Raw genomic sequence first — 27,447 nt, forward strand, 5'->3', positions numbered from 1 at the left:
GAACTTTAATGATATAGGGTGCATTCCTTTGTCTAGGCATTGCTGACAGATCTTACAACACTTGGATAGGTTTTACATGTCAGCTGAACACAATACAGCAATCTGTCAAGTCGATGACAGTCAATGTGCCAGGCAACCATTGGTTGATGCTTTCAACAACTGAGCAGTGGAACACGACCACAGCTTGCTTGCTACTTATAAAAGTATTCCACATTACCAGGCAAGGTTGTCAACTTTTGTATTTCATGCAGTTATAATTATACAAGGAATATGACAAAGCATATAAGATTGCTTAATGTTTAATTCCAAGAAAAGCAGAAGACAAATTTCCATCTCATGTGGACTAATAAAGTTATAGACCCCCTTCAGCACCCAGCTGTGCCCTGGACCACATATGTGAATTGATCGCCCCCCATCTATCTTCAGAGTTCGTACTGTTAGGTGACCTAAACTGGGACATGCTTAACACCCCGGCAGTCCTACAATCTAAACTAGATGCCCTCAATCTCACATAAATTAATCAAGGAACCTACCAGGTACAACCCTAAATCCGTAACCATGGACACCCTCTTAGATATCATCCTGACCAACTTGCCCTCTAAATACACCTCTGCTGTCTTCAACCAGGATCTCAGCGATCACTGCCTCATTGTCTGCATACGTAATGGGTCCGCAGTCAAACGACCACCCCTCATCACTGTCAAACGCTCCCTAAAACACTTCAGCGAGCAGGCCTTTCTAATCGATCTGGCCCGGGTATCCTGGAAGGATTTTGACCTCATCCCGTCAGTAGAGGATGCCTGGTTGCTCTTCACAAGTGCTTTCCTCACCATCTTAAATAAGCATGCCCCATTAAAAAAATGTAGAACTAAGAACCGATATAGCCCTTGGTTCACCCCAGACTTGACTTCCCTTGACCAGCACAAAAACATCCTGTGGCGTTCTGCATTAGCATCGAATAGCCCCCCCGATATGCAACTTTCCAGGGAAGAGGAACCAATATACTCAGTTAGTTAGGAAAGCTAAGGCTGGCTTTATCAAACAGAAATTTACTTCCTGTAGCACTAATTCCAAAAAGTTTTGGGACACTGAAGTCCATGGAGAATAAGAGCACCTTCTCCCAGCTGCCCACTGCACTGAGGATAGGAAACACTATCACCAGATAAATCTACAGTAATCAATCATTTCAATAAGCATTCTTCTTCGGCTGGCCATGCTTTCCACCTGGCTACCCCTACCCCTGCCAACATTTCAGCAACCCCCTGCAGCAACTTGCCCAAGGCCCCCCCGCTTCTCCTTCACCCAAATCCAGACAGCTGATGTTCTGAAAGAGCTTCAAAATCTGGATCCCTACAAATCAACTGGGCTAGACAATCTGGACCCTCTCTTTCTAAAATTATCAGCCGAAATTGTTGCAACCTCTATTACTAGCCTATTCAATCTCTCTTTCATATTGTCTGAGATCCCCAAAGATTGGAAAGCTGCCGCGGTCATCCCCCTCTTCAAAGGGGGAGACACTCTAGACCCAAACTGTTGTAGACCTATATCCATCCTTCCCTGCCTTTCTAAGGTCTTCGAAAGCCAAGTTAACAAACAGATCACTGACCATTTCGAATCCCACCATACCTTCTCCACTATGCAATCTGGATTCCGAGCTGGTCATGGGTGCACCTCAGCCACGCTCAAGGTCCTAAACGATATCATAACCGCCATCGATAAAAGACAGTACTGTGCAGCTGTATTCATCAACCTGACCAAGGCTTTTGACTCTGTCAATCACTGCATTCTTATCAGCAGACTCAATAGCCTTGGCTTCTCAAATGACTGCCTCGCCTGGTTATCCAACGACTTCTCAGATAGAGTTCAATGTGTCAAATCGGAGGGCCTGTTGTCTGGACCTCTGGCAGTCTCTATGGGGGTGCCACAGGGTTCAATTCTGGGGCCGACTCTTTTCTCTGTGTATATCAATGATGTCGCTCTTGCTGCTGGTGATTCTCTGATCCACCTCTACGCAGACGACACCATTCTGTATACATATATATATATATATGTATATTTCTGTATACATCTGGCTCTTCTTTCGACACTGTGCTAACAAACCTCCAAACGAGCTTAAACGCCATACAACACTCCTTCCATGGCCTCCAACTGCTTTTAAATGCTAGTAAAACTAAGTGCATGCTCTTCAACCGATTGCTGCGGGCAGCCTCCCACCCAACTAGCATCACTACTCTGGACGGTTCTGACCTAGAATATGTGGACAACTACAAATACATAGGTGTCTGGTTAGACTGTACTCTCCTTCCAGACTCACATTAAGCATTTCCAATCTAAAAATTAAATCTAGGATCTGCTTCCTATTTCGCAACAAAGCCTCCTTCACTCATGCTGCCAAACATACCCTTGTAAAACTGACTATCCTACCGATCCTCGATTTCTGCGATGTCATTTACAAAATAGCCACCAACAAACTGGATGTAGTCTATTACAGTGCCATCCGTTTTGTCACCAAAGCCCCATATACTACCCCCCTTTGCGACCTGTATGCTCTCGTTAGCTGACCCTCGCTGCATACTCGTCACCAAACCCACTGGCTCCAGGTCATCTAGAAGTCTTTGCTAGGTAAAGCCAAGCCTTATCTCAACTCACTGGTCACCATAGCAACACCCACCCATAGTAAGCGCTCCAGCAGGTATATTTCACTGGTCATCCCCAAAGCCAACACTTCCTTTGGCCACTTTTCCTTCCAGTTCTCTGCTGCCAATGACTGGAACGAATTGCAGAAATCACTGAAGCTGGAGTCTTATATCTCCCTCTATAACTTTAAGCATCAGCTGTCAGATCACTGTACCTGTACACAGCCCATCTGTATATAGCACTCCCAACTACCTCATCCCCATATTACTTACCCTCTTGCACCCCAGTATCTCTACTTGCTTAATTGTTTCACCTCTATGGCCTATTTATTGCCTACCTCCCTACTCTTCTACATTTGCACACAGTGTATAGATTATTATTATTTTTTTCCTATTGTGCTATTGACTGTACGTTTGTTAATGTGCAATTCTGCAGAGTTGTTTTTGTCACTGTGCTTTGCTTTATCTTGGCCAGGTCGCAGTTGTAAATTAGAACTTGTTCTCAACTGGCCTACCTGGTTAAATAAAGGTGAAAATATATATATATATATATATCCTATTCCAAATATCCAGCTTTACTATTCACATGGGTTATTCCCAATGTCCAGAATGAGAAGTTGGCCATCAGTGGCTAGGCTATGGCTAAAAACCAAAGTATGTGTTTGCCTGATACCTAAACAAGCTAATTTGCTCAAGGACATAGAAACAGAAAAATAAACCATCACTTACCACACAGGATCAAATACCTTATTCAGTTACTTAACCATTTAAGGCTGTATTTTGATTTTATTATAGCTATGGTTAATTTTGGAGAATTGTGATAATGCTCTGGTAATTCATTCAAGGAAGGCAGAACCTTAAAGTGTTCCACATGCTATAAACATTTGCATATTCCTCCTCCCTCCCAATTATTCATGAACCATTTGGAGACAAAATTAAAGACAGTCAATTAAATACAACATGAACAAATTTGAGGGAAATTCTAGCCACCTGCTCTTTTTCCCAAAAAAATGTCACTCCATTGTGAATGAGTCAAATAAAAATGGAGGATTGGAAATGCTTTCTAGGTGTTCAGTGTATGTCAGTGTAAAGAGTGGAGGTGGGTGGGTCCAGAGGTGGCTGCTTGGAGGTTTTACACCAGTCTCCTCCACTTGCAGTCGTGCTCCACCGGGTCCCTGGATGCGGCATTCATGGTAGCGGCCCCCAGAGGAGACACAAGGTTGAGCGTGGGGTCGTCTGAGGCCTGGCCGAACAGAGCCATGAGCAGAGCCACGCCAAAGTCGGTAGTGCGCTCCCCCTGCAGAGTGTAAGGGAGGGAAAGCGCGAGAGAGGACAGGTTACACCATGACTCAACTATATTTGGGCTCCCAGCCCCCATTCCCTTAGCTCCTACACATTTCTTCACCGATCTATAAGCACTAGATTGATAAGCTATACATAGGAAGATCCTTTGTTTATACAAGTCAGTCAAGATCTGTGAGGGGCTGAAATTAATTTAATATAGCATGTCTAGTCTATACTTTCTAAATATTAATTGAAACTTTAAGGAGGTGTTTCCAGACACATTAAGCCTAATGCTGGACTATAAAGCATTTTCAGTGAGGATTCTCCATTGGGTTTGCTTTTTAGTTAATGACTAGGTTTAATCTGTGTCTCGGAAATCACCCCTACTAAACTCAAATATCCAGTCACTTACAGCATGGAAAGGGGAGGCTATGTCCACATGGACCCAGACCCCAGGCCAGTCAAAACCCAGGTGAGAGCCGATAGAGGCCGGCACAGGTGCTCGTGGCGTTCTTCCTGTCATTTCACAGACACAGCAAAGACATCCATTTACATTTGAGTAATTTAGCAGACACTCTTATCCAGGAACACAAGGAACACAATTGCTTTTTAAATCGATGGCAATTAAAAGATACCGTGACGAGATCCTGAGGCCCAAAGTCGTGCCATTCATCTGCCTCCATCACCTCATGTGATGATAATCACCGCATGATAATGCACAGCCCCATGTCGCAAGGATCTGTACATAATTCCTGGAAGCTGATAATTTTCCAGATCCTCCATGGCCTGCATACTCACCAGACATGTGACCAATTGAGCATGTTTGGGATGCTCTCTATTAATGTGTGACAGAGTGTTCCAGTTCCTACCAAAAATCCAGCAACTTCGCACAGCCATTGAAGAGGAGTGGGACAACATTCCACAATCAACAGCTTGATAAACTTTATGCAAAGAAGACTGACTGGTTTTCTGATCCACACCCAAACTTTTTTTTAAAAAGGTATCTGTGACCAACAGATGCATTTCTGTATTCCCAGTCATGTGAAGTCCATAGATGAAGGCCTAATGAATTTATTTCAATTGACCGATGTCCTTACATGAACTGTAACTCAGTAAAATCTTAGAAATTGTTGCATGTTTCATTTATATTCCGTATAGATTTAAACCTTTTCTGGTCAGCAACAAAAATCCGCCCCAATTTTGTGCTGATCAGACCTCAGCGACAAATGTTTCACTTGCAATTAGCTACTTCACTAGCTAGCACAAAAAAGACAATATGATGCATCATGTGGTGTTTTCAGAATGAGCCAAATCAGCACATCATGAGGGTTACCACAGGATGTGGTGTCGTCATCACCAGCACGAGGTGTGTTTTGAGTTAGAAAATGACTGTTCTAAGGAAAATCTATTTTTGTAGGCCTAACAATTTTGTGTGATTAACACCATCCACTTGTGTGAGACACCCTTGATAAGTTGTTTTGAGTTCCTCAGAGAATGTGGGGAGTTTGTCTTGGGCTAAAGATGTCAGTGAGTGCAAAGATCAATGGAAAGTAAAACTTTTTCATTACTAGGTATTATGTCTGTCACAAGCCCTGTTAACCTTTGCTCTGATTGAAGTGCAGTGAATGTAAAACAGTCCCAACTGGCTTTTATGAGTGTTTCAACAATGTACATGTGATGACTTGACTTTCTTGGGCTAACATTTATTACCAAACCATCACTTCCGAACATTTAGTGGACTAAGTCTTATAGAAATACAAATACATCAAATATTAGAGGCCTAAATCTATTATATAATTGCAAAATGATATCCCTCTTGCTGCAAAATGACAATAAGTGATTAAAGAAGTGTGGGGCATCAAAGTAATATAGGCGAGTGTTGTTGCCAAAGCTGCACTGTTGTGGCTCTAGAGGCCACCCGTCACACACCTGTGGCCATATCCAGGATGATGTCAGCAGAGAGGTCCTTGCTGGCATACACCACACCATCAGAGAGCACTAGCCTGCCTTCAGCATCAGTGTTGTTGATCTCCACTGTCCTCTGTGAGAAAGTTAGCAAAACAAGAGGGGGAATTTTTTTTATTTCAGGCCATAAATTCCTCAATCAGAAAGGCAGCAAAAAGAACAAAAGGCTATTGAAACCATAAATTAACCAAACAACAAACTAAATGTAAGCCAATAATGAATCCTTGCTCAAATGCCAGCTAATTGTTTCTTTCCCACACAAAAGCCCATCAGAAGGAAAAAACTCTACTTACCTCCATCAGGTTGCCATCATATTAGCCCGGTTCCCATTACCTTGCCTAACCGGTTTACATGCTCCCCCAATGGCTACTCTTTCCAGAGTAGAGCGTGTGGATGTCATCTGGCCGTGTGGCAGTGGGTCCGACTGCATTCTCGGCCAGGCAGAATACGGCATGGAGATTGTCCTTGAAGCCCTGAAATAAAGACACATTTCAACAGCTCTAACCAAACTTTCAGTACATGTTCCAGTAGGGTGTCTCCTAACAGGACCTTATGTTTCAAATAAGAACTTGACTTGAAAGAGTAAGCAGGGGTAGTAGGTACAGTAGGCCTCACCTGATTGACAGTAGCTTTGAAAGCTCCTAAAATGGCTGCTGCCTCACCACAGTCTCTTTCATCCCAGGCATGTTGGTCTTGATGCAAAAGAAAAGTACATTCAACCCTTACAACATTGTAATTTAATACTTATTTGGCTGGAAACTCCCTAACATCCATTGAATTGGACAAAATAATCACATTAATGACCCGTTCCAAATGGCACTCTAATTCCCTTTACCCATAGGGCTCTGTTCAAAAGTAGTGCACTACAGGGAATATGGTGCCATTTGGAATGCAAACCCAACTGACCAGCAATAAGCATACCTTTATACCTTTCCCTTGATGCGGAGACCTCCAGTGTCATACACAATGCCCTTGCCCACCCATGCAATAGTCTGGGTGGCACCATCTGGTTTGTGACTCAGGACTGCCAGGGCAGGAGGATTCACCACTGCCTTGCCCACCCCATAGATCTCTGAAGGCCCAAACAATCCAAAGTGATCGAGTTGATGATCACAGAAACAAATATTGTGTTATCAGTCAGAGAACCATGATGAGTGTATGTGTATCATGACAACTCATAAACCAGAATACACACTTTGTTCCAATGTGGAAAAACTCATTTAATTTGACATTCCTTTTTGCCAAAATCTCTTGGGTCCCATTAAATCAGCTTGTTTTGTTGAGAAAGTAACAAAGCTGAATAAAAACGTTGTATATTCCAAGACAAAACGGAGAGGAGAACCACCAAACAAACATACAGAGCCGTATGCCCCCTTTCTAATTTGCTCTACTTTTGCATATTTATTTTTTTATACTGAATGTTATCATATCTTCAACCCAAACCTATATTAGATAAAGGGAACCTGAGTGAACAAATAACACAACAATTACATACTTCATTTAATAAACTAAATTATGCAACACACAATGCCCCTGTGTGAAAAAGAAATTGCCCCCTTACACTAAATAACTGGTTGTACCACCTTTAGCTGCAATGACTCCAACCAAACACTTCCCGTAGTTGTTGATCAGTATCTCACGTCGCTGTGGAGGAATTTTGGTCCACTCTTACATGCAGAATTGCTTTAACTCAGCTGCATTTGTGGATTTTCAAGCATGAATTGCTCATTCCAAGTCCTGCCACAACATCTCACAACGTCTCAAAAATCGCTGCAGCTGTACATAGTCCATCGGTAAATAGCCCACCCAATTTACCTACCTCATCCCCATACTGTTTTTATTTATTTACTTTTCTGCTCTTTTGCACACCAGTATCTCTACCTGCACATGACCATCTGATCATTTATCACTCCAGTGTTAATCTGTTAAATTGTAATTATTCGCCTACCTCCTCATGCCTTTTGCACACATTGTATATAGACTCCTTTTTTTCTTTTTCTTTTCTACTGTGTTATTGACTTGTTAATTGTTTACTCCATGTGTAACTCTGTGTTGTCTGTTCACACTGCTATGCTTTATTTTGGCCAGGTCGCAGTTGTAAATGAGAACTTGTTCTCAACTAGCCTACCTGGTTAAATAAAGGTAAAAAAAAAAATAAATTGGGATAAGGTCAAAATTTGATTGATGTAGACTTGATTGTGTGTTTTGGATCATTGTCTTGCTGCATGACCCAGCTGCGCTTCAGCTCGCAGATGGATGGCCTGACATTCTCCTGTAGAATTCTCTGATACAGAGCAGAAATCACAGTTCCTTCTATGAAGGCAAGTCGCCGAGGTCCTGAGGCAGCAAATAATGCAAATAATTCCACTATAATTGAGAATTTCAATAAGTATTTCTCTACGGCTGGCCCTGCTTTCCACTTGGCTACCCCTACCCCAGTCAACTGCCCGGCACCCTCCACAGCAACCCGCCAAAGCCCCCACCATTTCTCCTTTACCCAAATCCAGATAGCTGATGTTCTGAAAGAGCTGCAAAATCTGGACCCCGACAAATCAGCCGGGCTAGAAAATCTGGACCCTCTCTTTCTAAAATTATCTGCCGAAATTGTTGCAACCCCTATTACTAGCCTGTTCAACCTCTCTTGCGTGTTGTCTGAGATTCCCAAAGATTGGAAAGCTGCCGCGGTCATCCCCCTCTTCAAAGGGGGTGACACTCTAGACCCAAACTGCTACAGACCTATATCTATCCTACCCTGTCTTTCTAAGGTCTTCGAAAGCCAAGTTAACAAACAGATTACTGACCATTTCGAATCCCACCATACCTTCTCCGCATTGCAATCTGGTTTCAGAGCTGGTCATGGGTGCACCTCAGCCACGCTCAAGGTTCTAAACGACATCATTAACCGCCATCGATAAGAGACATTACTGTGCAGCCGTATTCATCGACCTGGCCAAGGCTTTCAACTCTGTCAATCACAACATTCTTATTGGCAGACTCGACAGCCTTGGTTTTTCAAATGATTGCCTCGCCTGGTTAACCAACTACTGCTCTGATAGAGTTCAGTGTGTCAAATCGGAGGGACTGTTGTCCGGACCTCTGACAGTCTCTATGGGTGTGCCACAGGGTTCAACTCTCGGGCCGACTCTCTTTTCTGTATACATCGATGATGTTGCTCTTGCTGCTGGTGATTCTCTGATCCACCTCTACGCAGACGACACCATTCTATATACTTCTGGCCCCTCCTTGGTCACTGTGTTAACTAACCTCCAGACGAGCTTCAATGCCATACAACTCTCCTTCCGTGGCCTCCAACTGCTCAAACACAAGTAAAACTAAATGCATGCTATTCAATCGATCACTGCCCTCACCTGCTCGCCCGTCCAGCATCACGGGCGAGCAGGTGCAGGCAGTTCTGACTTAGAATACGTGGACAACTACAAATACCTGGGTGTCTGGTTAGACTGTAAACTCTCCTTCCAGACTCACATTAAGCATCTCCAATCCAAAATTAAATCTAGAATCCGCTTTCTATATCGCAACAAAGCATCCTTCACTCATGCTGCCAAACATACTCTCCTACCGATCCTCGACTTCGGTGATGTCACCTATAAAATAGCCTCCAACACTCTACTCAACAAACTGGATGCAGTCTATCACAGTGCCATCCGTTTTGTCACCAAAGCCCCATACACTACCCACCATTGCGACCTGTACGCTCTCGTTGGTTGGCCCTCGCTTCATACTCGTCGCAAAATAACACTGGCTACAGGTTATCTACAAGTCTCTGCTAGGTAAAGCCCCGCCTTATCTGAGCTCACTGGTCACCATAGCAGCACCCACTCGTAGCACGCGCTCCAGTAGGTATATCTCTCTGGTCAACCCCAAAGCCAATTCCTCCTTTGGTCGTCTTTCCTTCCAGTTCTCTGCTGCCCATGACTGGAACGAATTGCAAAAATCTCTGAAGCTGGAGACTCACATCTCCCTCACTAGCTTTAAGCACCAGCTGTCACAGCAGCTTACAGATCACTGCACCTGTACATAGCCCATCTGTAAACAGCCCATCTATCTACCTACCTCATCTCCATACTGGTATTTATTTATTTATTTTGCACCCCAGTATCTCTACCTGCACATTCATCTTCTGCCGATCTAAAATTCCAGTGTTTAATTGCTATATTGTAATTACTTCGCCACTATGGCCTATTTATTTCCTTAACTTACCTCATTTGCACTCACTGTATATAGACTTTTTGTTTTATTTTGTTCTACTGTATTATTGACTGTATGTTTTGTTTATTCTATGTGTAACTCTGTGTTGTTGTATGTGTCAAATTGCTATGCTTTATCTTGGCCAGGTCGCAGTTGCAAATGAGAACTTGTTCTCGACTAGCCTACCTGCTTAAATAAAGGGGAAATAAAATAAATAAAAAAATCCCCAAACCATCACACTACCACCACGCTGACCGTTGGTATGAGGTTCTTACTGTGGAATGTAGTGTTTGGTTTTCACCAAAAATAATGGAACCCATGTCATCCAAAAAGTGATACTTTTGAATTATATTGTCATAGGAAATTATTCCAAGAGTCTTGATGATCATCCAGGTGCTTTTTGGAAAACATGAGCCAACTTTTTGGATGACAAGGGTCCCATTATGCAAATACTTTTTCATGGCAATGTACCAAGAAAACTCCATAAGGGAAGTGGAAGAAAGCATGTGGTCCACACGTGACCTGATACATACAGTACATATTTATGTTGTTGTTTAAACACTTCACAAGAGTACAGCCAGTTTGGAAAAGGCTTTTATAACTGGCCCACACATTAGTCTGTGTGATTGCAAGCAAAGAACCCAACAGATTGGAGTTCCAATCCATAGCTAAAATGGCTTCAAATGGAAGCATAACACATAGCCAAGGCTTTGGATGCATGGCCATTATAACAAGCCTTCTCCTGATACAGTACCTCCAAATCCTTTCTGTTTCAGTTCCTCTCCACGAATTATGACAGGAGTAATGCCCAGTTCTGTCCCCACTGCCTTAATCTCCTGAAGACAAAAAGACATACCCAGTCAAATAGAGTATATTTGGTTTAAAATAAGTTGTTAGTTAGAGTTAGACTCCAAAGTCAGCTGGTTGGACCAAACATTAATTCATGTCACGAGGAGTAATAGCTAGGTTAGTCGTTGCCTGGAGTCCAGGTGGTGAATATCTAAATACACCATCTGGAACATGATAGTGTTTGTTCCTCTCAGATTTTCTACAAGCCAGAATGTTGAATACAATTATTTTAACTTACTCTGCGTTGTTGGTCCTTCAGTTGCTTGAAATTTGAGATACAATATCCACAGGAAAGTATTGTTTAACCAACTTTTTAAAGCATCGGTACTGAAGTTAACATTTCTATCATCTGGCACACATGTAAAACCATATAAACACCTGCAGTATACATGGTTCACGTGTGTCCGTCTTGTGCACGTACCTTCGGTGATGAACAAAAGAAAAACAATTGCGGCCAGCAATTGTGAAGTCACTCAGAAAAATGAATCAAGTCAGTAAAAAGAGTTGTAAAATAACGAATTGTTCACAAACTGAACATCACTAATCTTGATTGCCACACACATAGACCTGTGTTTTGAAGTCGGTTTAATAATAACGTTACTTTCCTGTGGATAGTTTGTCAAAAATTTACCAACTGAGGGACCAGCACCACGGACAATCGGCAGAGTAAGTTTAAATAGTATTGTATTCAATATTCGTGACAAACAAGGGACATTTAGAATGTTTATATGTAAATGTGCAGAGCCTTGTCTACATAATGTGAAGACATCGCCACATTTCTTGACTAGGTTAGTCGGGGACATGCGACTTGGCACATGAACATGTTGAGAAGGTTGGAACATGCTAGCTAGCTAATACAGCAAGACTGACTTTCCCTCAGGCCGGCTTCCTCTAGTAAAATGGGGGAAAAGTTTAATATTACATTTGAATTTTTTTAAAGAATAGAGGCCAATTTCTTTTGTCAGGGATCAAGGAATTAGTCAATATGGTTGGTTGGAGAATAGAGATGGCATGTTACAAATTAACAGTGGTTTTGACCAGTGGCGGCAGGTGAGATAAAAAAAAATTCATGAGCATGGCCTTATTTCTATTAGGCCTACAGCAAATATTGGATGACTGTCATTCATATTCCATTCACCCAGTTCAATGTACCATCGACAAGATTTAGGCTACTACATGATAGGCTACCTGGAATTTGCCCTATAAACATCACGAGGTTGCTACAACCTATCCTACAAATTAAAGTTTATAAACGTAGGTGTACAGGTCAAGAGACAAATTGGAGGAATAAAAGGTGGCAGACAGTGATACATTCAATACCACCTTGCACACTCTTACCTGCATCTAGCTTATCTGGACTGCAATAATTCCATTCCGTTTGCTTCCATTTAAGAAAAGTTTGGCAATAGAATCAGCGGAATGAATACACCCCTGATCCCCGCACACACAGTTCACTTTCATAGCAGCCATATACAGCTTCATCACTTTGCTTGTTGTATAAATTCCTTCTTGCATCTACGCACTCTCCGCCTTTTAGCTTTTCCCTTCGCTTGTGGACTTCAGTGCACAACACGAGCGGTTTGTGACCAGGTGCAAAAAACTCTCGAAGCCTAACCTTCATACCATAACCGCTACACAGCCTACATCATTGTCAACATATTAACGTTGTCAACAAACTAGAACTAACACGTTAGTAAACCCACAATCCAATCCATGTATGCAATCACACAGTACAGCAAGCAGTTTAGCAGTTGTCCCGGTGGCAATAGATTTATAAAAACCGAAAGCTTACCTTGACTAGGAAGAGTTGCAGTGTTGGATAGATAGCCAGCTAGTTAAAAAGAAGAAAAAAGCCTACTCAACAACCTGACTCTCTGTTTGAGTCATGTTGTTGAGTAGGCTAAATTAGCTAAGTAAGTGAAAGGTAAACTAAGAAAATATTTACGACATATAGCTAGCTCCATCACTCTGCTGCATCTCCTTAATAATAATTAAAAAAAAGGTCTTTATGCACTGCAGTGCTAGTTGGTTGTAGCTTTTTATTTTTTATATATTTTTTTACCTTTATTTAACTAGGCAAGTCAGTTAAGAACAAATGCTTATTTTCAATGACGGCCTAGGAACAGTGGGTTAACTGCCTGTTCAGGGGCAGAACGACCGATTTGTACCTTGTCAGCTCAGGGATTTAAACTTGCAACCTTTCAGTTACTAGTCCAACTCTCTAACCACTAGGCTTCCCTGCTGCCCCATGCTTATGCTTTCAGTACTAGATTTATTCTCTGATCATTTGATTGGGTGGACAATATGTTAGTTCATACTGCAAGAGCTCTGATAGGTTGGAGGGCGTCTTTCCGGAAGTGGTCGTAATTACTGTGTAAGTCTATGGAAGGGGGTGAGAACCATGAGCCTCCTAGGTTTTGTATTGAAGTCAATGTATCCAGAGAACAGAAAATAGCTGTCCTCCAGTTTATACCATGGTGCTACCCTAGATGGTGCTGTTGAGGTTACTTTAGACCATTTCAAAACAGTGTTTTAATCAGTTATTTGGAGACATTAATATATTATAGTTATATCTAAAAATGATAACTTTTTAAATGTTTCACAATTTTTATTAAAATTCACTGAGTAGGATGGTCCTCCCCTTCCTCTGAGGAGCTTCCACTGGTTTTGACCAGAATGCTTCTCTCCAACGCTCTACATTCATTTTGCATAAAGTAGAGCAGAGTTCCGCTTTTGCTACCGCTCTGCTTGAAGGGTTCTAATGCTAATTTTCTCATCGCGTGCCCTCCTTGAAAATGAATGGGAGCAGAACTTCTGCCGAATTCGTTGTCGGTGAAAACCCACTTTTCTAGCATGACTTGATGTGTGGTAGCTAAGCCGCTCAGTTTGCGAGCTATCTAACCATTTAACTATTTCACAAAATACCGAGCGTAAAAGTAAGCATTGTCATAGTATAATTACTAGGTAGAAAAAAAGTTACTGATACAGGCTGGCCAGCTAGCTTTGGTGAGTGCTTGTCGGAGAACTCACGCGCCGCTCAGTTCAGCGCCAGCAGCCCTGCTTTTTTATTTCCTCATCTTTACGTTGAAACCTGGCTGCAATTTCCTCATGACTTGGGTCCAGGTTGCTTGCTGCAGGTTATTCAGTTGACCGAGAATTAGGACCGGGCGATTTTGGGGCTCCGAGTCTCCGGCAGAAACCTTGAATTCGAGCACCACATTCGCCACCTTTGGACAAAGCGACGGATTGATGCACTTTATCGTACATCCTGCTTTTCATATAGAAGTGTCACAGCTGAGGTTGAATTAGATTCATTTTCCATGTTTTTGTATAGTAACGTTAGTCTTTCCATTTAGTCTTTTCCACTTTGATTTTACGGGGGAAATGACCAAAACGTACTGATTTAAGAAATCTATTTCACACACTATCTAACCCTCCTTTTGCAAAGTTTTCTTGGATCTCTGAAACTGCTGCTACAAACCTAATGCAATGCATCACTTTTTTTTTAATGCTAATATCCACAATCGTAAAAAAAAAAAGAAGCTAATATACCACAAGGACATAGCAGGTTTTTTTTCCACACAACACGAACAATGCTGATTTACCATTGAAGTGTGTCTGTATAACCAAAGATTATGTAAGGAATAATCAACGGAGGGGTTTATGAGTTCTATGGGGAATAATAAACGACGTGCAACTGCCCTTTTAACGGAGTTAAATTATTTTACAGTGAACGCATAGAGCCCGGAGATGATTCTCTTTCATACCATGGCTATAATTTAACATTAGCCACTAGACGTGTGTTTACTAGATGACGACAGTAGTTGCCGTGTTTTCCAAACAGACTTGCTAACCAAACCATCAGTCCTAGCTTGCTATTATGAAAATCGAATTCAACAATCAATACGGTTTTAAATTAAGACTTTTGCTTTCAAAAGCTGCTCAAAGTAAAACATTTTCCCCCCAAAAGTAAAATGCTTCATAAGAAACAGAGTAGTGTGAGAAAAAGGTACTCAATTTTTAATTGATTTTGTAGTGGAATGGGCAAAGTCATTTCTGAGATCAAGGCTTGATCACAATTTTCATCCCCATACTTTAGGCCAAAGACACAATGTAGGCTACTCAATACATCTTTGTCATATTAGACAAAAAAACGTTGAACTTTTATACAATTTAAATTCAAAATAAATAATTATAATTTCATATTATACAGGAGACCGTTTCACAGCCATGAAACCAAACCCATCAGTCTTTCGATATGTGCAAACTGTGAGGGATAAAAGACAAGAACAAACTGAACTGATGTGTTAGTTAGCGATATCAGACAATAGAAGGTCATGAAACAAAAGAAAGCAGTCATCAAGTGATCTAAATGTGCAAATTCATTAAAGACACTACTCTTGGTAGATACATGAATTTAGGATGGTCAACTACAGCTCTTAACCCAAAAGGTTGTTTTTGGTATTCAATGAATTAGCTATTGTAGTTTTTCAGCCACTGATTGCAAACCTTGTCATTTCTCTCTCTAAAAAAGTAACCATGATAAAGTGAAAAATCAAATGCAAAAATGACCAGGGTCGTGTAGAATCGCCACGAGACACAAATGTTCCTTGTTCATAGACATTCAATATTCATCTAGTTGAGTTGTCAGGATTCTTCTCTTGAAAACAGACATTGGAGGGCAGGGCTTACAGCAGCTATAGCTTACAATAAAACTGGACATATGATATGCTCACACAAGCAAACCACTTATTTGCTTGAAAAACAAGCTAAATGTGTGGCCATGACAATTAATCAGTAGTCTTCCACAAGTGAATTTAAGGAGTGTTTTTTTCTGTGTTTGTTTGCAGCAGTAACCATGACAGATGTAGGGTACGGTACGGTCATGTTTAAGAGGGTATTGGGGCGGACAGTGGCCATGTGTGCAGGCCAGTTGAAAAGTGAAATAGGAACTCTCCCTGGCTGTCCTCTCTTAGGGATCATGCATTCAATACATCTTCATGAGCCATACAGAGAGAGATTCGGGAAGGGTGATTGGAAAGTTGGACAGATTGTACTTTAAACGATACTGACAGACACTCCTCACACAAGCACACATAGATGCACACCAAACATACACACAGACATACCAAAAGCAAAGGAATGCATCACTAGAACTTGGTCCCAAATAGTATAAGTATTAGAACAACAACTATAACAGTAAGAATTAAAATAACCAGCATCTTTCGGTTTTTCTTCTGATACTGTTCAGCCTGCAAGAAAACAAAGAGAGAAAATGTTTTAACTAAGTTTGTTGGCAAGATAACATCGTTCCCTTTTTTGTGGACATAATCAACAATTGGGCTGAAACATCAACAATTCTTAACATTGTGTCCTCACCTTTTGTAACTGTTTTAACCCCTCGTCTGTTTTGACACACGATTGCTCCACATTGAAGTCAATTCTGTCAAGTACTGTGCCCTGATATTGGAGAAAGAAAATCAGATCGAAGACAAAGTCATATATTTTTTTTATTAGTTTGATGGTGATGTAAATCAGATATTATTCATATTACTGCAGAGTCAAATGAAATTATGGATAAATGGACTGTATAGCTTAAACTTTATTTCCATATAATTGTCGTGTTTCCAAACACTGAAAATGGTTTCCCTCACAGACCTGTTCCACCACCATTCCTGCCAGGTCTCGGAAAATCTCATTCAAGTCGGTGATGGACTGGACTATCTGTCGGACCTCTCTCTCACGTTCCTCCACCATCACTGTGTTCTGCTCTACCAGGACCAGCTGGTCATCTGTAAACCCCTGGGCGAGATCAGAGATATGGGCTCAGCGAGATATAACTTTGTCTGCATCCCAAAATGGTGCCATATTCCCTTTATAGTGAACTACTTTTTTTTCTCTTTTCCTTTTTGTGGTATCCAATTGTTAGTAGTTACTATCTTGTCTCATCGCTACAACTCCCGTACGGGCTCGGGAGAGACGAAGGTCGAAAGCCATGTGTCCTCCGATACACAACCCAACCAAGCCGCACTGCTTCTTAACACAGCGCGCATCCAACCCGGAAGCCAGCCGCACCAATGTGTCGGAGGAAACACCGTGCACCTGGCGACCTGGTTAGCATGCACTGCGCCCGGCCCGCCACAGGAGTCGCTAGTGCACGATGAGACAAGGATATCTCTAGTGTAAATAATAGTGTGATATTTATAATGGAAAGTATGTCAACATTTTGATGGCTATCCAAATAAATAATGTGGTATCAGATGAGTATTGTTAAAATTTAAAGGTGTTACATTGCGATAAAGCACAACACCCATTGATTTTCATTAGGCTTCAAGTCAACCTATTGGAACTCACATTCTTGTTACATTTAGCAAAAACAAGACATTTGTCTATACATTACTATATTAATTTAACCAGGATAAATATTTTTCCTGAGAGAAATGCATGAACACCTATGCTGATCAAGTAAATGTCAAAAAACACTGTCAGTTCCAAGCTCACCATTTCATATAGTGCCAGGTCTTCATCCTCCTCCATTAGAGGACCAGAGTCAAAAAAGTGTTTGGATCTCTCCTCACGATTCTTCATGCCTGTAACAGAAAGCATCAACATTATGACAATAAAAGAGACATATGATATGAGGGTGGAGGTGAAAACAAAGATACATGTAGAGAGTGTTTGTGTAAGGAGAGAGAGAAGTGAGGGATGGAAGACTTGAAACTAATAGAAAGAAAAAAATTCAGAAAAGATAGTATTTAATCCTACACCTCGCAACTGAGTGAGTGCTTACGTTTCAGATAGCTGGACTGCGTGTGTCTGAAGTTGGTGGACAGCTCTTGCAGGCTCCCTGCCAACGAGGACACCACATTTCTCAGCAGCCTCTCCTCCTGCTCTGTGCAGTGGCCACAGCGAGTCTGCAGACCTGTCACTGCACGCTGACACCGGTGGAACATCTACACAGACAAAGGAGAGAGCAATACATCTTTGCCATAAGACAAAAGACCTTTGTACAATTTAAATTCTAAATAAATAATTATCATCAACACAGACCCAAGAAAATGAGAGCACGGAGAAATGCTCACTGAAAAATATTTGTCTTAATCTACTATATAATAAGAACGGCCAATAATTGTTGACATACAGTATTACATCAGAAGGCTCCATTTACCGTAGCCCCTTATAAAAGCCAAACGTTAACATGTACAAGAAGTCTTAAATATGATCAGATCATACTAACAAATTAATATTCATAACAATAAGTTAGGAACTCATAATTGTCATACTTGAGTAAAAGTAAAGATACCTTAATAGAAAATGACTCAATAAAAGTCACCCAGTAAAATACTACTTGAGTAAAAGTTTACAAGTATTTGGTTTTAAATATACTTGTATCAAAAGTAAATGCAATTGCTAAAATATACTCAATTATCAAGAGTAAAAGTATAAATCATTTCAAATTCCTTATATTAAGCTAACCAGACCGCACAATTGTTATTATTTTTACGGACGGCGCACACTCCAACATAATTTACAAATTAAGCATTTGTGTTTAGTGAGTCCGCCAGATCAGGGGCAGTAGGTATGACCAAGGATGTTCACTTGATAAGAGTGTGAATTGGACAATTTTCCTGGCCTGCTAACAATTCCAAATGTAAGAAGTTCTTCAGGGAAAATGTATGGAGTAAAAAGTACATTATTTTTTTTAGGAATGTTGTGGTGTAAAAGTTGTCAAAAATATAAATACTGTAGTAAAGTGAAGTACAGATATCCAAAAAAGTATTTGTACTCAAGTACTTTACACCACTGCATAGGCGTTGGCTTTTCCAGAAGGCCACTTATGAGGTGTGTCACCTTTTGCCTCAGCAGGTTTCCTATGTAGTAATAATAAATGTGTCTTCTCTTCAAAGTTCTTTCAAATGGGGTTTATTGTATAGAATGTGGTTTCTTTCAATAGGGTTTCTTGTTTGCCTCAGCGGGTTTCCTATGTAAAACAGTTATAATTGTAGTAGTGACTTCTCTTCAAAGTTCTTTCAATGGGGTTTCTTGTATAGACTCCCATCTCTGTCACTGACCTACCTGTGTGATCTCCTGAGTGGTGATCTCTATGGCATGCTCCTCTTCACTGCTGTCATCGAGGGTAGGGCGGTTCATGTGCTTGTCATGGAGGGCGGCCAGCTCCTTCATTTTCTGCCGGACCCGTGTGATTTCATACTGAATCTGATAGCCCACGCAACCACAGGATTTACACATGAGAGGTACGAGAAAACTAGACACCGAAAGATCCAAAGTTCCAAATAAGAAATCTATTTTAAAGAAAGATGAGTGAGATTGGATTTAGGAATTTTATATAGACTAATACATATTAGGCCTACATTTTCTAAAGTATCTAGCTTAATAGTTTCATTGTTTGTGATGGTGAAATTAAGCATTTGAAGTCTGCTGCTTTGAGAAGAGACTAGTAATAAACATAATAATAAACTTTTCATACTGAAGTAGTTAAGAGCATGTGATTGTTTCTTACCTCAACGACCCCATCTACCCACTTGGGCGGCAGTCTCTTGGTGACTCCGACGGCAGCTTCTGGGTCCAGACTGATCCCTGAGACCAAGGCCATGCGGTCATCAGCCAACTGACAGTAAAACCATACACATTACACAGTTATCACTACCCATTTGAAACATTGTTTGCAGACTTTCCAACCAATACAAAGCATGGTTTATTATTTTTTCTGTGTGACAGTTTGGATACGAGATTAGACAGTACCTCATCAAGCTCCTAATGTGATTGGCAGACCCCAGCGAAGTCCCATCCAATGAGGAGAGAGGGAGAGGTGAGATGAAGTAAGACAGCAGTGACAGTAAGTGAGACCCAGACAAAAAGCAGTGATCAGCTTCACACAGACATTTTGCATGCACTCGCAGACAGTTTAAAGAGGGATCATACACTTTGCAAAATGTCTCATTTTAAGTCACCAGATTGTCTGAAAAAAAAGTCTAATGAATTTTATGTCAATCAATTGAGGTTCTTCAAACCTGTGAAATCCCCCTTTAAAATGTATCTGAGAAATCTATAAAAATCGTGAGGAACAAATCATTGGAAATGCAATAAAAAATATAAAAAATTCCTGTGATATATTAATATATATACACATACACACAAACACGGTCGGATTAATACTGTGAAATTGTAAAAATGATGAAAATGCCCTTTTAGTGTAAGAACTGTTTGAAAAGACCGCCTGGAATGTCAGCCTGTTTTGAAGGGATGGAGCTTTGGCCTGCCTGGGGACATCACATCAATAATGTTTGTACCATGTATTGTGCTGCTACGAAGTTGTGTTGCTGCCATGTTGTGTTATTACCTACCATGTTGCCATGTGTTTCTACCATGCTGTGTTGCTGTCTTAGGTCTCTCTTTTTGAAATGTTTTGGTGTCTCGTTGTGATGTCTATTTTCTTTAGTCTGCCGACAAAAACATCCAGAGCTTCCCGAAGACTCTGTGCATGTGCAGATCACGTTCTGCGTATGTGCACACTCAGTAGCCAGTTTATTAGGTACACTAGTACCGGGCCAGAACCACCTTTGCCTCCAGAACAGCTTGAATTCTCCGGGCAATGAAGCATTGCTCATTTGGTATCAAGGGACCTAACGTGTGCCAGGAAAACATTCCTCACACCATTACACCACTGCCACCAGCCTGTACCGTTGACACCAGGCAGGGTGGGGCCATGGACTCTTGCTGCTTACGCCAAACCCTGACATCAACATGATGCAACAGGAACCGGGATTCGTCAAACTAGCCAATGTTTTTCCACTCCTCAATTGTCAGGTATTGGTGACTGCGTGCCCACTGGAGCCACTTCTTGTTTTTTAGCTGATAGGAGTCGAACCCAGTGTGGTCGTCTGCTGGAATAGTCCATTCGTGACAAGGGCCGACGAGATATGGGTTCTGCACACCAACATTGTACTGCGCCGTTATCTGCCTGTTTGTGATCCGCCTGTTAGCTTGCACGATTCTTGCCATTGTTCTACGACCTCTCATCAACGAGCTGTTTTCGTCCACAGGACCACCACTGACTGGATGTTTGTCGCACCATTCTCTGTAAACCCTAGACACTGTCGTGCATGAAAAGCCCAGTTTCTGAGATACTGGGACTGGCGCGCCTGGCACCGACGTTCATACCACGCTCAAAATCACTTAGATCACTTGTTTTGCCCATTCTAACACTCAATCGAACAGTAACTGACTGCCTTGATGTCCGCTTTATATAGCAAGCCACGTCCACGAGACTCACTTTCTAAAGGAGCAAACCATTTTCGTGAACAGGGTTCTGTACCTAATAAATTCTCTACATGCAGAGAACAGGCTACTCAGGCGAATGGTGCTTGTTTATTAAAGTTAGAACAAGCTGAATCAATGTCTGCAAGATCTCACAATATTCTACATAACAGAACCAAATATAATAGCACAACGTTACCGTAAGACAAAAACACCACAGCATTTAATTGTGAATGATAATTCTTCAAGTTTTACCCATAGTAACCAACCATCAGATCTCAATCAGTATAATGGGGATTTGAATTTTGACCTTGAGTTATATGTTGTTGTTTTGAATGATGTTCTCTAAAATTTGCTCAGTGTACATGTTGTTAAACTGTAGCATAGCCTACCTGTGTATTTTGCCTAGAGACGCACATGGTTGAGTTTTGGCCTCATGAGAAAAACCAATTGTGTTTTTGTCTTACAGTAACATTACATTGTGCCATTACATTTCGGTTCTGTTATATGATCTTGCAGACATTGAGTGAGCTTGATCTAACTTCCCCCTAGTAGCCTGTTCTCCACACAGGGGCGCGTTCGAGCAGATCACTTTTGTCAAGACGTTGACCAACGTTGGTCTCCGCCTTTCAAAGTGTGTTGCGTTATGGGTATAAAAAAAAAGTTGCCACTACATGTCGACTGCATGAACTACACAAAAATCATGTGATCAAAAGTCATGCCGTTTTTGATGAAGTCCGATTCAAGTCGCTGCAGTGTCTCCTCGCCAACTGCACCATGCAGCCATCACTTGCATTGTGGGAGGCACTATTTGTCAACCAATCATTTGGGGTGTTTTTGTTTGACCCACGAGAACGTGGCCAAAGATGTGACTGAAACAGGAACCAACTTTTCCTCGATACTAAAGCTACAGGGGATACAAATGAAAGTGATATTTGAGACCTATTTAACCAATTAATTGTACACGTTAGGTTTTCAGTTTGTGATATGGGGGTATAGAAAAGTGTATTTGGACATTTATAAAGAAAAACTTGTATAAACAATGTTGATCTGAGCCTTGCTGTTGAAAAACCACTATAGTGTCCGACTTTCGGCTGTCGCAGATTCATATCCCCTGACTTCACTTGCAGTTGGATCCACAGCCACTGAATTAGTTACAGGGATACTTCAGGATTTTGGCAATGAAGCCATTTATCTACTTCTCCTGAGTCATGAGTCTATGATGAAATCATAGATACCATGTCTCTGCATCCAGTATGAAGGAAGTTAGAGGTAGTTTCGCAAACCAATGCTAACTAGCATTAGAGCAATGACTGGATGTCTATGGTATCTACTACTGTAGCATGCTAGCAGTTATCATAGACTTCTAGTCATTGCGCTAACTTTAGTTAGCAACTTCCTTCAAACTGCACGCAGAGACATACAAATGGTATCCACGAGTTAATCTAGGTAAGTAGATGCCAATAACAGCTAGTTTGTAGTTTTCCCCCTCCCCACTCAGACCACTCCCAGACAGTTCTAGAAAAATTATTGCTTGAGAAATGGTTCTTTGAGTTTCTTTTTTTACAATTTAAATTGAAAACAATCACTGTAAGGTACTTAATTGTTACCCATAAATTATTTGAGATAAAAATAGCTGCATTGGACATTGAACTCCCTGAGATCAATTCCAAAATGGCGACCATAATAGTAAGTCACAATGGAGGGTAGTGCGTACAGCCCAGTACATCACTGGAGCCAAGCTTCCTGCCAAGCTTCCTGCCATCCAGGACCTATATACTAGGCGACGTCAGAGGAAGGCCTAAAAGAAATGTCAAAGACTCCAGTCACCCAAGTCATAGAATGTTCTCTCTGCAACCGCAAAGAAAGCGGTACCGGAGTGCCAAGTCTAGGTCCAAAAGGCTCCTTAACAGCTTCTACCCCCAAGCCATAAGACTGTCGAACAACTCATCAAATGGACATCCCCCCCCCCCCTTTTGTTTTTACACTGCTGCTACTCGCTGTTTATTAACTATGCATAGTCACTTTACCCTTACATACATGAACAAATTACCGACTAACCTGTACCCGCGCACATCGACTCAGTACTGGTACCTCCTGTATATATCCTCGTTATTGTTATTTATTGTGTTACTTTTAATTTTAGTTTATTTTTTACTTTTGTTTATTTAGTAAATATTTTCTTAACTCTTTCTTGAACTGCATGGTTGGTTAAGGGCTTGTCAGTAAGCATTTCACGGTAAGGTCTACCTACACCTGTTGTATTCGGCGCATGTAGGCTCCAGAGTGGCGTAGCGGTCGAAGGCACTGCATCTCAGTGCTAGAGGCGTCACTACAGACCCTGGTTCGATCCCGGGCCATGATCAGGAGTCCCATAGGGCGGTGCACAATTGGCCCAGCGTCGTCTGGGTTAGGGGAGGGTTTGGCCGGGGTAGTCCGTCGTTCTAAAATAAGCATTTATTCTTAACTGACTTGCCTAGTTACATTAAGGTTAAATAAAACAAATGTGACAAATACAATTTGATTAGTAGCAACCTATTGAGGTAAAGACGCTCATCTTCAGGAGCTAGGCCTACATACATTGGGTCAGTGAAGTGTGACATGAGTGTGTGTGAAGGCAAAGATATAGGGCTAGCCTATGTCCCCGATCCCCAAATGATTAGCCTAACCACAGAACCATTTCATATAGGGCCAGAGAAAGGAAAGATGCAGGACAACAATTAGTATTATAAAGAGGATTTTGATATGCAGATCACTCAGCATGAGCATGCAGATTGCAGTACGCCATACAAGAGACACAGTGACAAAAACAAGCACCTCAGAGATATCCATCAGATAAACTCAAAGGCTTGTAACAACCGGATTTGCTCTTTGATCCAAACAAACATTTGATAGTTGGTGCTATCAGTGCCAAAAATAACCTATCCAAGCTACTATCCACAATCAGGTGAATTTTTCAAAGTCTGGATTGAGATCTACTATGAAGCTGCTTCACACAATAACCGTCCCAGAGTCAAAACACCTACAAGCCCAGAAGGAGGGTGAATGAATGAGCGACAGAAAGGGAAAACCACAAACAATATAGAGTTTTGAAACTATACAAAGGAAATTAGGCTACAAGATATTATAGACTTACATAGAAAGTATTTGTAAAAGACCCGGCATCCTGGTCAATAATGAAAAATAAAATATATACAGTACCAGTCAAAAGTTTGAATGAGTAGGTGTGTCCAAGGGTTTGTCTTTATTTTTACATTGTAGAATAATAGACATCAAAACTATTAAATAACACATATGGAATTATGTAGTAACCAAAAAAAAGTGTTAAACAAAACTAAATATATTTTATATTTGAGATTCTTCAAAGTAGCCACCCTTTGCACTCTTGGCATTCTCTCAACCAGCTTCACCTGGAATGCTTTTCCAACAGTCTTGAAGGGAGTTCCCACATGTGCTGAGCACTTGTTGGCTGCTTTTCCTTCACTCTGCGGTCCAACTCATCCCAAACCATCTCAATTGGGTTGAGGTCAGGTGATTGTGGAGGCCAGATCATCTGATGCAACACTCCATCACTCTCCTTGGTTAAATATCCCTTACACAGCCTGGAGGTGTGTTGGGTCATTGTCCTGTTGAAAAACAAATGATAAGCGCTAAGCGCAAACCAGATGGGATGGCGTATCGCAGCAGAATGCTGTGGTAGCCATGCTGGTTAAGTGTGCCTTGAATTCTAAATAAATCACAGACAGTGTAACCAGCAAAGCAACCCTACACCATCCCACCTCCTCCTCCATGCTTCACGGTGGGAACTACACATGCGGATATCATCCGTTCACCTATTCTGCGTCTCACAAAGACACGGAGGTTGGAATCCAAAAATCTCAAATTTGGACTCATCAGACCGAAGGACAGATTTTCACAGGTATAATGTCCATTGCTTGTGTTTCTTGTCCCAAGCAAGTCTCTCCTTACTGGTGTCCTTTAGTAGTGGTTTCTTTGCAGCAATTCGACCATGAAGGCCTGATTCACAGTCTCCCCTGAACAGTTGATGTTGAGATGTGTCTGTTACTTGAACTCTGTGAAGCATTTATTTGGGCTGCAATTTCTGAGACTGGTAACTCTAAACGTATCCTCTGCAGCAGAGGTAACGCTGGGTCTTCCTTTCCTGTGGTGGTCTTCATGAGAGCCAGTTTCATCATAGCACTTGATGGTTTTTGTGACTGCACTTGAAGAAATGTTCTTGACAAAGTTCTTGCCATTTTCCGGATTGACTGACCTTCATGTCTTAAACTAATGATGGACTGTCGTTTCTCTTTGCTTATTTGAGCTGTTCTTGCCATACTATGGACTTGGTCTTTTACCAAATAGGGCTATCTTCTGTATACCACCCCTACTTTGTCACAACACAACTGACTGGCTCAAACGCATTAAGGATAGAAAGAAATTCCACAAATCAACTTAACAAAGCACACTTGTTAATCGAAATGCATTCCAGGTGATTTGTTTAACACTCTTTTGGTTACTACATGTGTTATTTAATAGTTTTGATGTCTTCAATATTATTCTACAATGTAGAAACTAGTACATATAAAGAAAACCCTTGAATGAGTAGGTATCCACACTTTTGACTGGTACTTTATTTCAGTGCAGAATGTATGAAATTAAACAATGACCAACAGTGCAAACTAGGTATTCTAAAAATTCTAGCATACGAATATCTTAGTAACAACCATATTGATCTAAAGAGCATTAAATATGTTTTAAAAGAACAGTTTACCAAGCACAGGATCAACTAAATCTATAACTGAAACAACAGCACCATCTAGCCTAATCGAGAGGTTGAGGCATCCAATTCACTAAGGCAAAAGGGCAAATACAGAACCCACACACTATCAACAAACACCTCATGAAATGTAACATGTAGATTGTTACATTTGACCATCTGTATAACAAAAGACCAGCCAAGTCATTCCAGCATGCACTGTTGTTGTGACTTATTAAGTATTGAACATTGCCCCTAAAAATGCATTTCATGTTCTACCTTTATATTTTACTTAGTTGCTTACTCTGACAAATGCATTCCTTCAATTGACTATCATGGCAAAGGAAAATGCACGCTCTTTGATAATTGGTAGCAAACTGAGCTGGTCAAATATTTTGGCAAGACAGGAAATGCAAGTTGAGGGCATCACTACTCCAAATGCATACCTCTAACATGACTCAATGCAAATGTACGCATCTAACTTGACAGCTATACGCAGCCAACATCAGGTTAATGTTGGGTAGATAGCTAACTAGCGAGTGACTAAGGAAGACATTTAATCAAGTTACGGCTAACATATGTGTTAACTATCATAACACACACAAATCAAATGTCAAATTCAGACGATTAACGTTAAACTCACCGCAGCATTGCTACGTGTACTCAGAGTACGACGGGGGTCGTATGTACTCACTTGCTCAGCCAATATCTGCCGATTTTGGATGGCATTGTTCCGCATTAATAAGAAGGCATCGGTCAGGCGCCTAGTCGCCATGATTAATTTACACACGAAGGATGTACAGCTAACAAATAACAACGACTAGAACCTAGCTAGCTAACGTTAACTTACTAGTAAGTTACAATACAAGGAAAGTTAGCTAACGTGAGCTAGCCAGCAAAACAGCAGGCACACTCGCCGACCGGCTAATCGAGGGGTTCTTCCGTTTTCTATCTTCACAATAACATATACTTTGTTATCTGTAGCTTTCACGAAATGCATAAATAAAACCATAAAATACGACGGATATGGTTTGTTTTCAATGAAAAGTGGAAATGATAGAACGGGTCGGTGGTAAAAAAAACGGCCTTCTCTAGCTACGTGGAACGGGTGCGTTCGTACATTCACTCAGGCTCTCTCGTCCGAGTGTGCTAGAGCGCAGAATAACTGACGAATTTACCAATGTTGAATAGGGCCGCTGTCACTAAATGTCGTCAAAAAAACGTAATTAAATTGTTGCAAGCAGCACAGTCACCAACGCTCTGGATAACATGAAAACAACCTAACCAGCTCTGCTAGGGCGGGTAAATGGTCAGAGTGAGGTGTTCGCTCATTTGTGTCTGGAAGAAGCTAGCTAACGTTAATTTGTATGCCGTTAAGTGGCCAGAACGCTCGGATCAACCCTACTCCTCGGCCAGAACGCTCGGATCAACCCTACTCCTCGGCCAGAGCGTCCAATGTGCGCTCTG

General features: G+C 41.3%; 2 protein-coding genes across 3 annotated transcripts; both read right to left on the bottom strand.

Annotated features, from left to right (window-relative positions):
• Window positions 1–224: 224 nt before the first annotated feature.
• LOC110493226 (putative aminopeptidase NPEPL1) lies at window positions 225–14,213 on the bottom strand. The gene is made up of 7 exons (XM_090205589.1): window positions 13,974–14,213; window positions 12,736–12,817; window positions 10,849–10,930; window positions 6,501–6,577; window positions 5,850–6,358; window positions 4,333–4,436; window positions 225–3,933 (listed from the first exon to the last, which is right to left on the bottom strand). The coding sequence occupies exons 5-7, from the start codon at window positions 5,857–5,859 to the stop codon at window positions 3,769–3,771; spliced, it is 279 nt and encodes a 92-aa protein (XP_090061715.1). The 5' UTR covers window positions 5,860–6,358; window positions 6,501–6,577; window positions 10,849–10,930; window positions 12,736–12,817; window positions 13,974–14,213; the 3' UTR covers window positions 225–3,768.
• Window positions 14,214–14,937: 724 nt separating this feature from the next.
• On the bottom strand, window positions 14,938–27,128 carry stx16 (syntaxin 16). 2 transcript variants are annotated; one of them, XM_021569011.3, is made up of 9 exons: window positions 26,624–27,128; window positions 19,707–19,718; window positions 19,465–19,572; window positions 19,020–19,160; window positions 17,734–17,896; window positions 17,445–17,533; window positions 16,602–16,745; window positions 16,323–16,403; window positions 14,938–16,195 (listed from the first exon to the last, which is right to left on the bottom strand). In XM_021569011.3, the coding sequence occupies exons 1-9, from the start codon at window positions 26,753–26,755 to the stop codon at window positions 16,094–16,096; spliced, it is 972 nt and encodes a 323-aa protein (XP_021424686.2). In that variant the 5' UTR covers window positions 26,756–27,128; the 3' UTR covers window positions 14,938–16,093. The 2 variants fall into 2 exon arrangements, with proteins under 2 accessions (XP_021424686.2, XP_021424687.2); XM_021569012.3 differs by lacking the exon at window positions 19,707–19,718.
• Window positions 27,129–27,447: the final 319 nt, after the last annotated feature.

This window comes from Oncorhynchus mykiss, chromosome 17 (genome assembly GCF_057628025.1).
Source record: "Oncorhynchus mykiss isolate SJ-2025 chromosome 17, ASM5762802v1, whole genome shotgun sequence".
Lineage (NCBI taxonomy): Eukaryota > Metazoa > Chordata > Actinopteri > Salmoniformes > Salmonidae > Oncorhynchus > Oncorhynchus mykiss.

What these genes read in the sequence shown, in the direction of transcription:
- stx16 (XM_021569011.3), bottom strand. Translation starts at nt 26,755, where the DNA reads ATGGCGACTAGGCGCCTGACCGATGCCTTCTTATTAATGCGGAACAAT. An exon ending in GGGTAGATGGGGTCGTTGAG is followed by an intron (nt 19,161 to 19,464) that starts GTAAGAAACAAT and finishes GTGGGCTATCAG; the next exon opens with ATTCAGTATGAAATCACACG. An exon ending in ACCTGGCACTATATGAAATG is followed by an intron (nt 16,746 to 17,444) that starts GTGAGCTTGGAA and finishes GATCTCGCCCAG; the next exon opens with GGGTTTACAGATGACCAGCT.
- LOC110493226 (XM_090205589.1), bottom strand. An exon ending in TAGCCTCCCCTTTCCATGCT is followed by an intron (nt 3,934 to 4,332) that starts GTAAGTGACTGG and finishes TACACTCTGCAG; the next exon opens with GGGGAGCGCACTACCGACTT.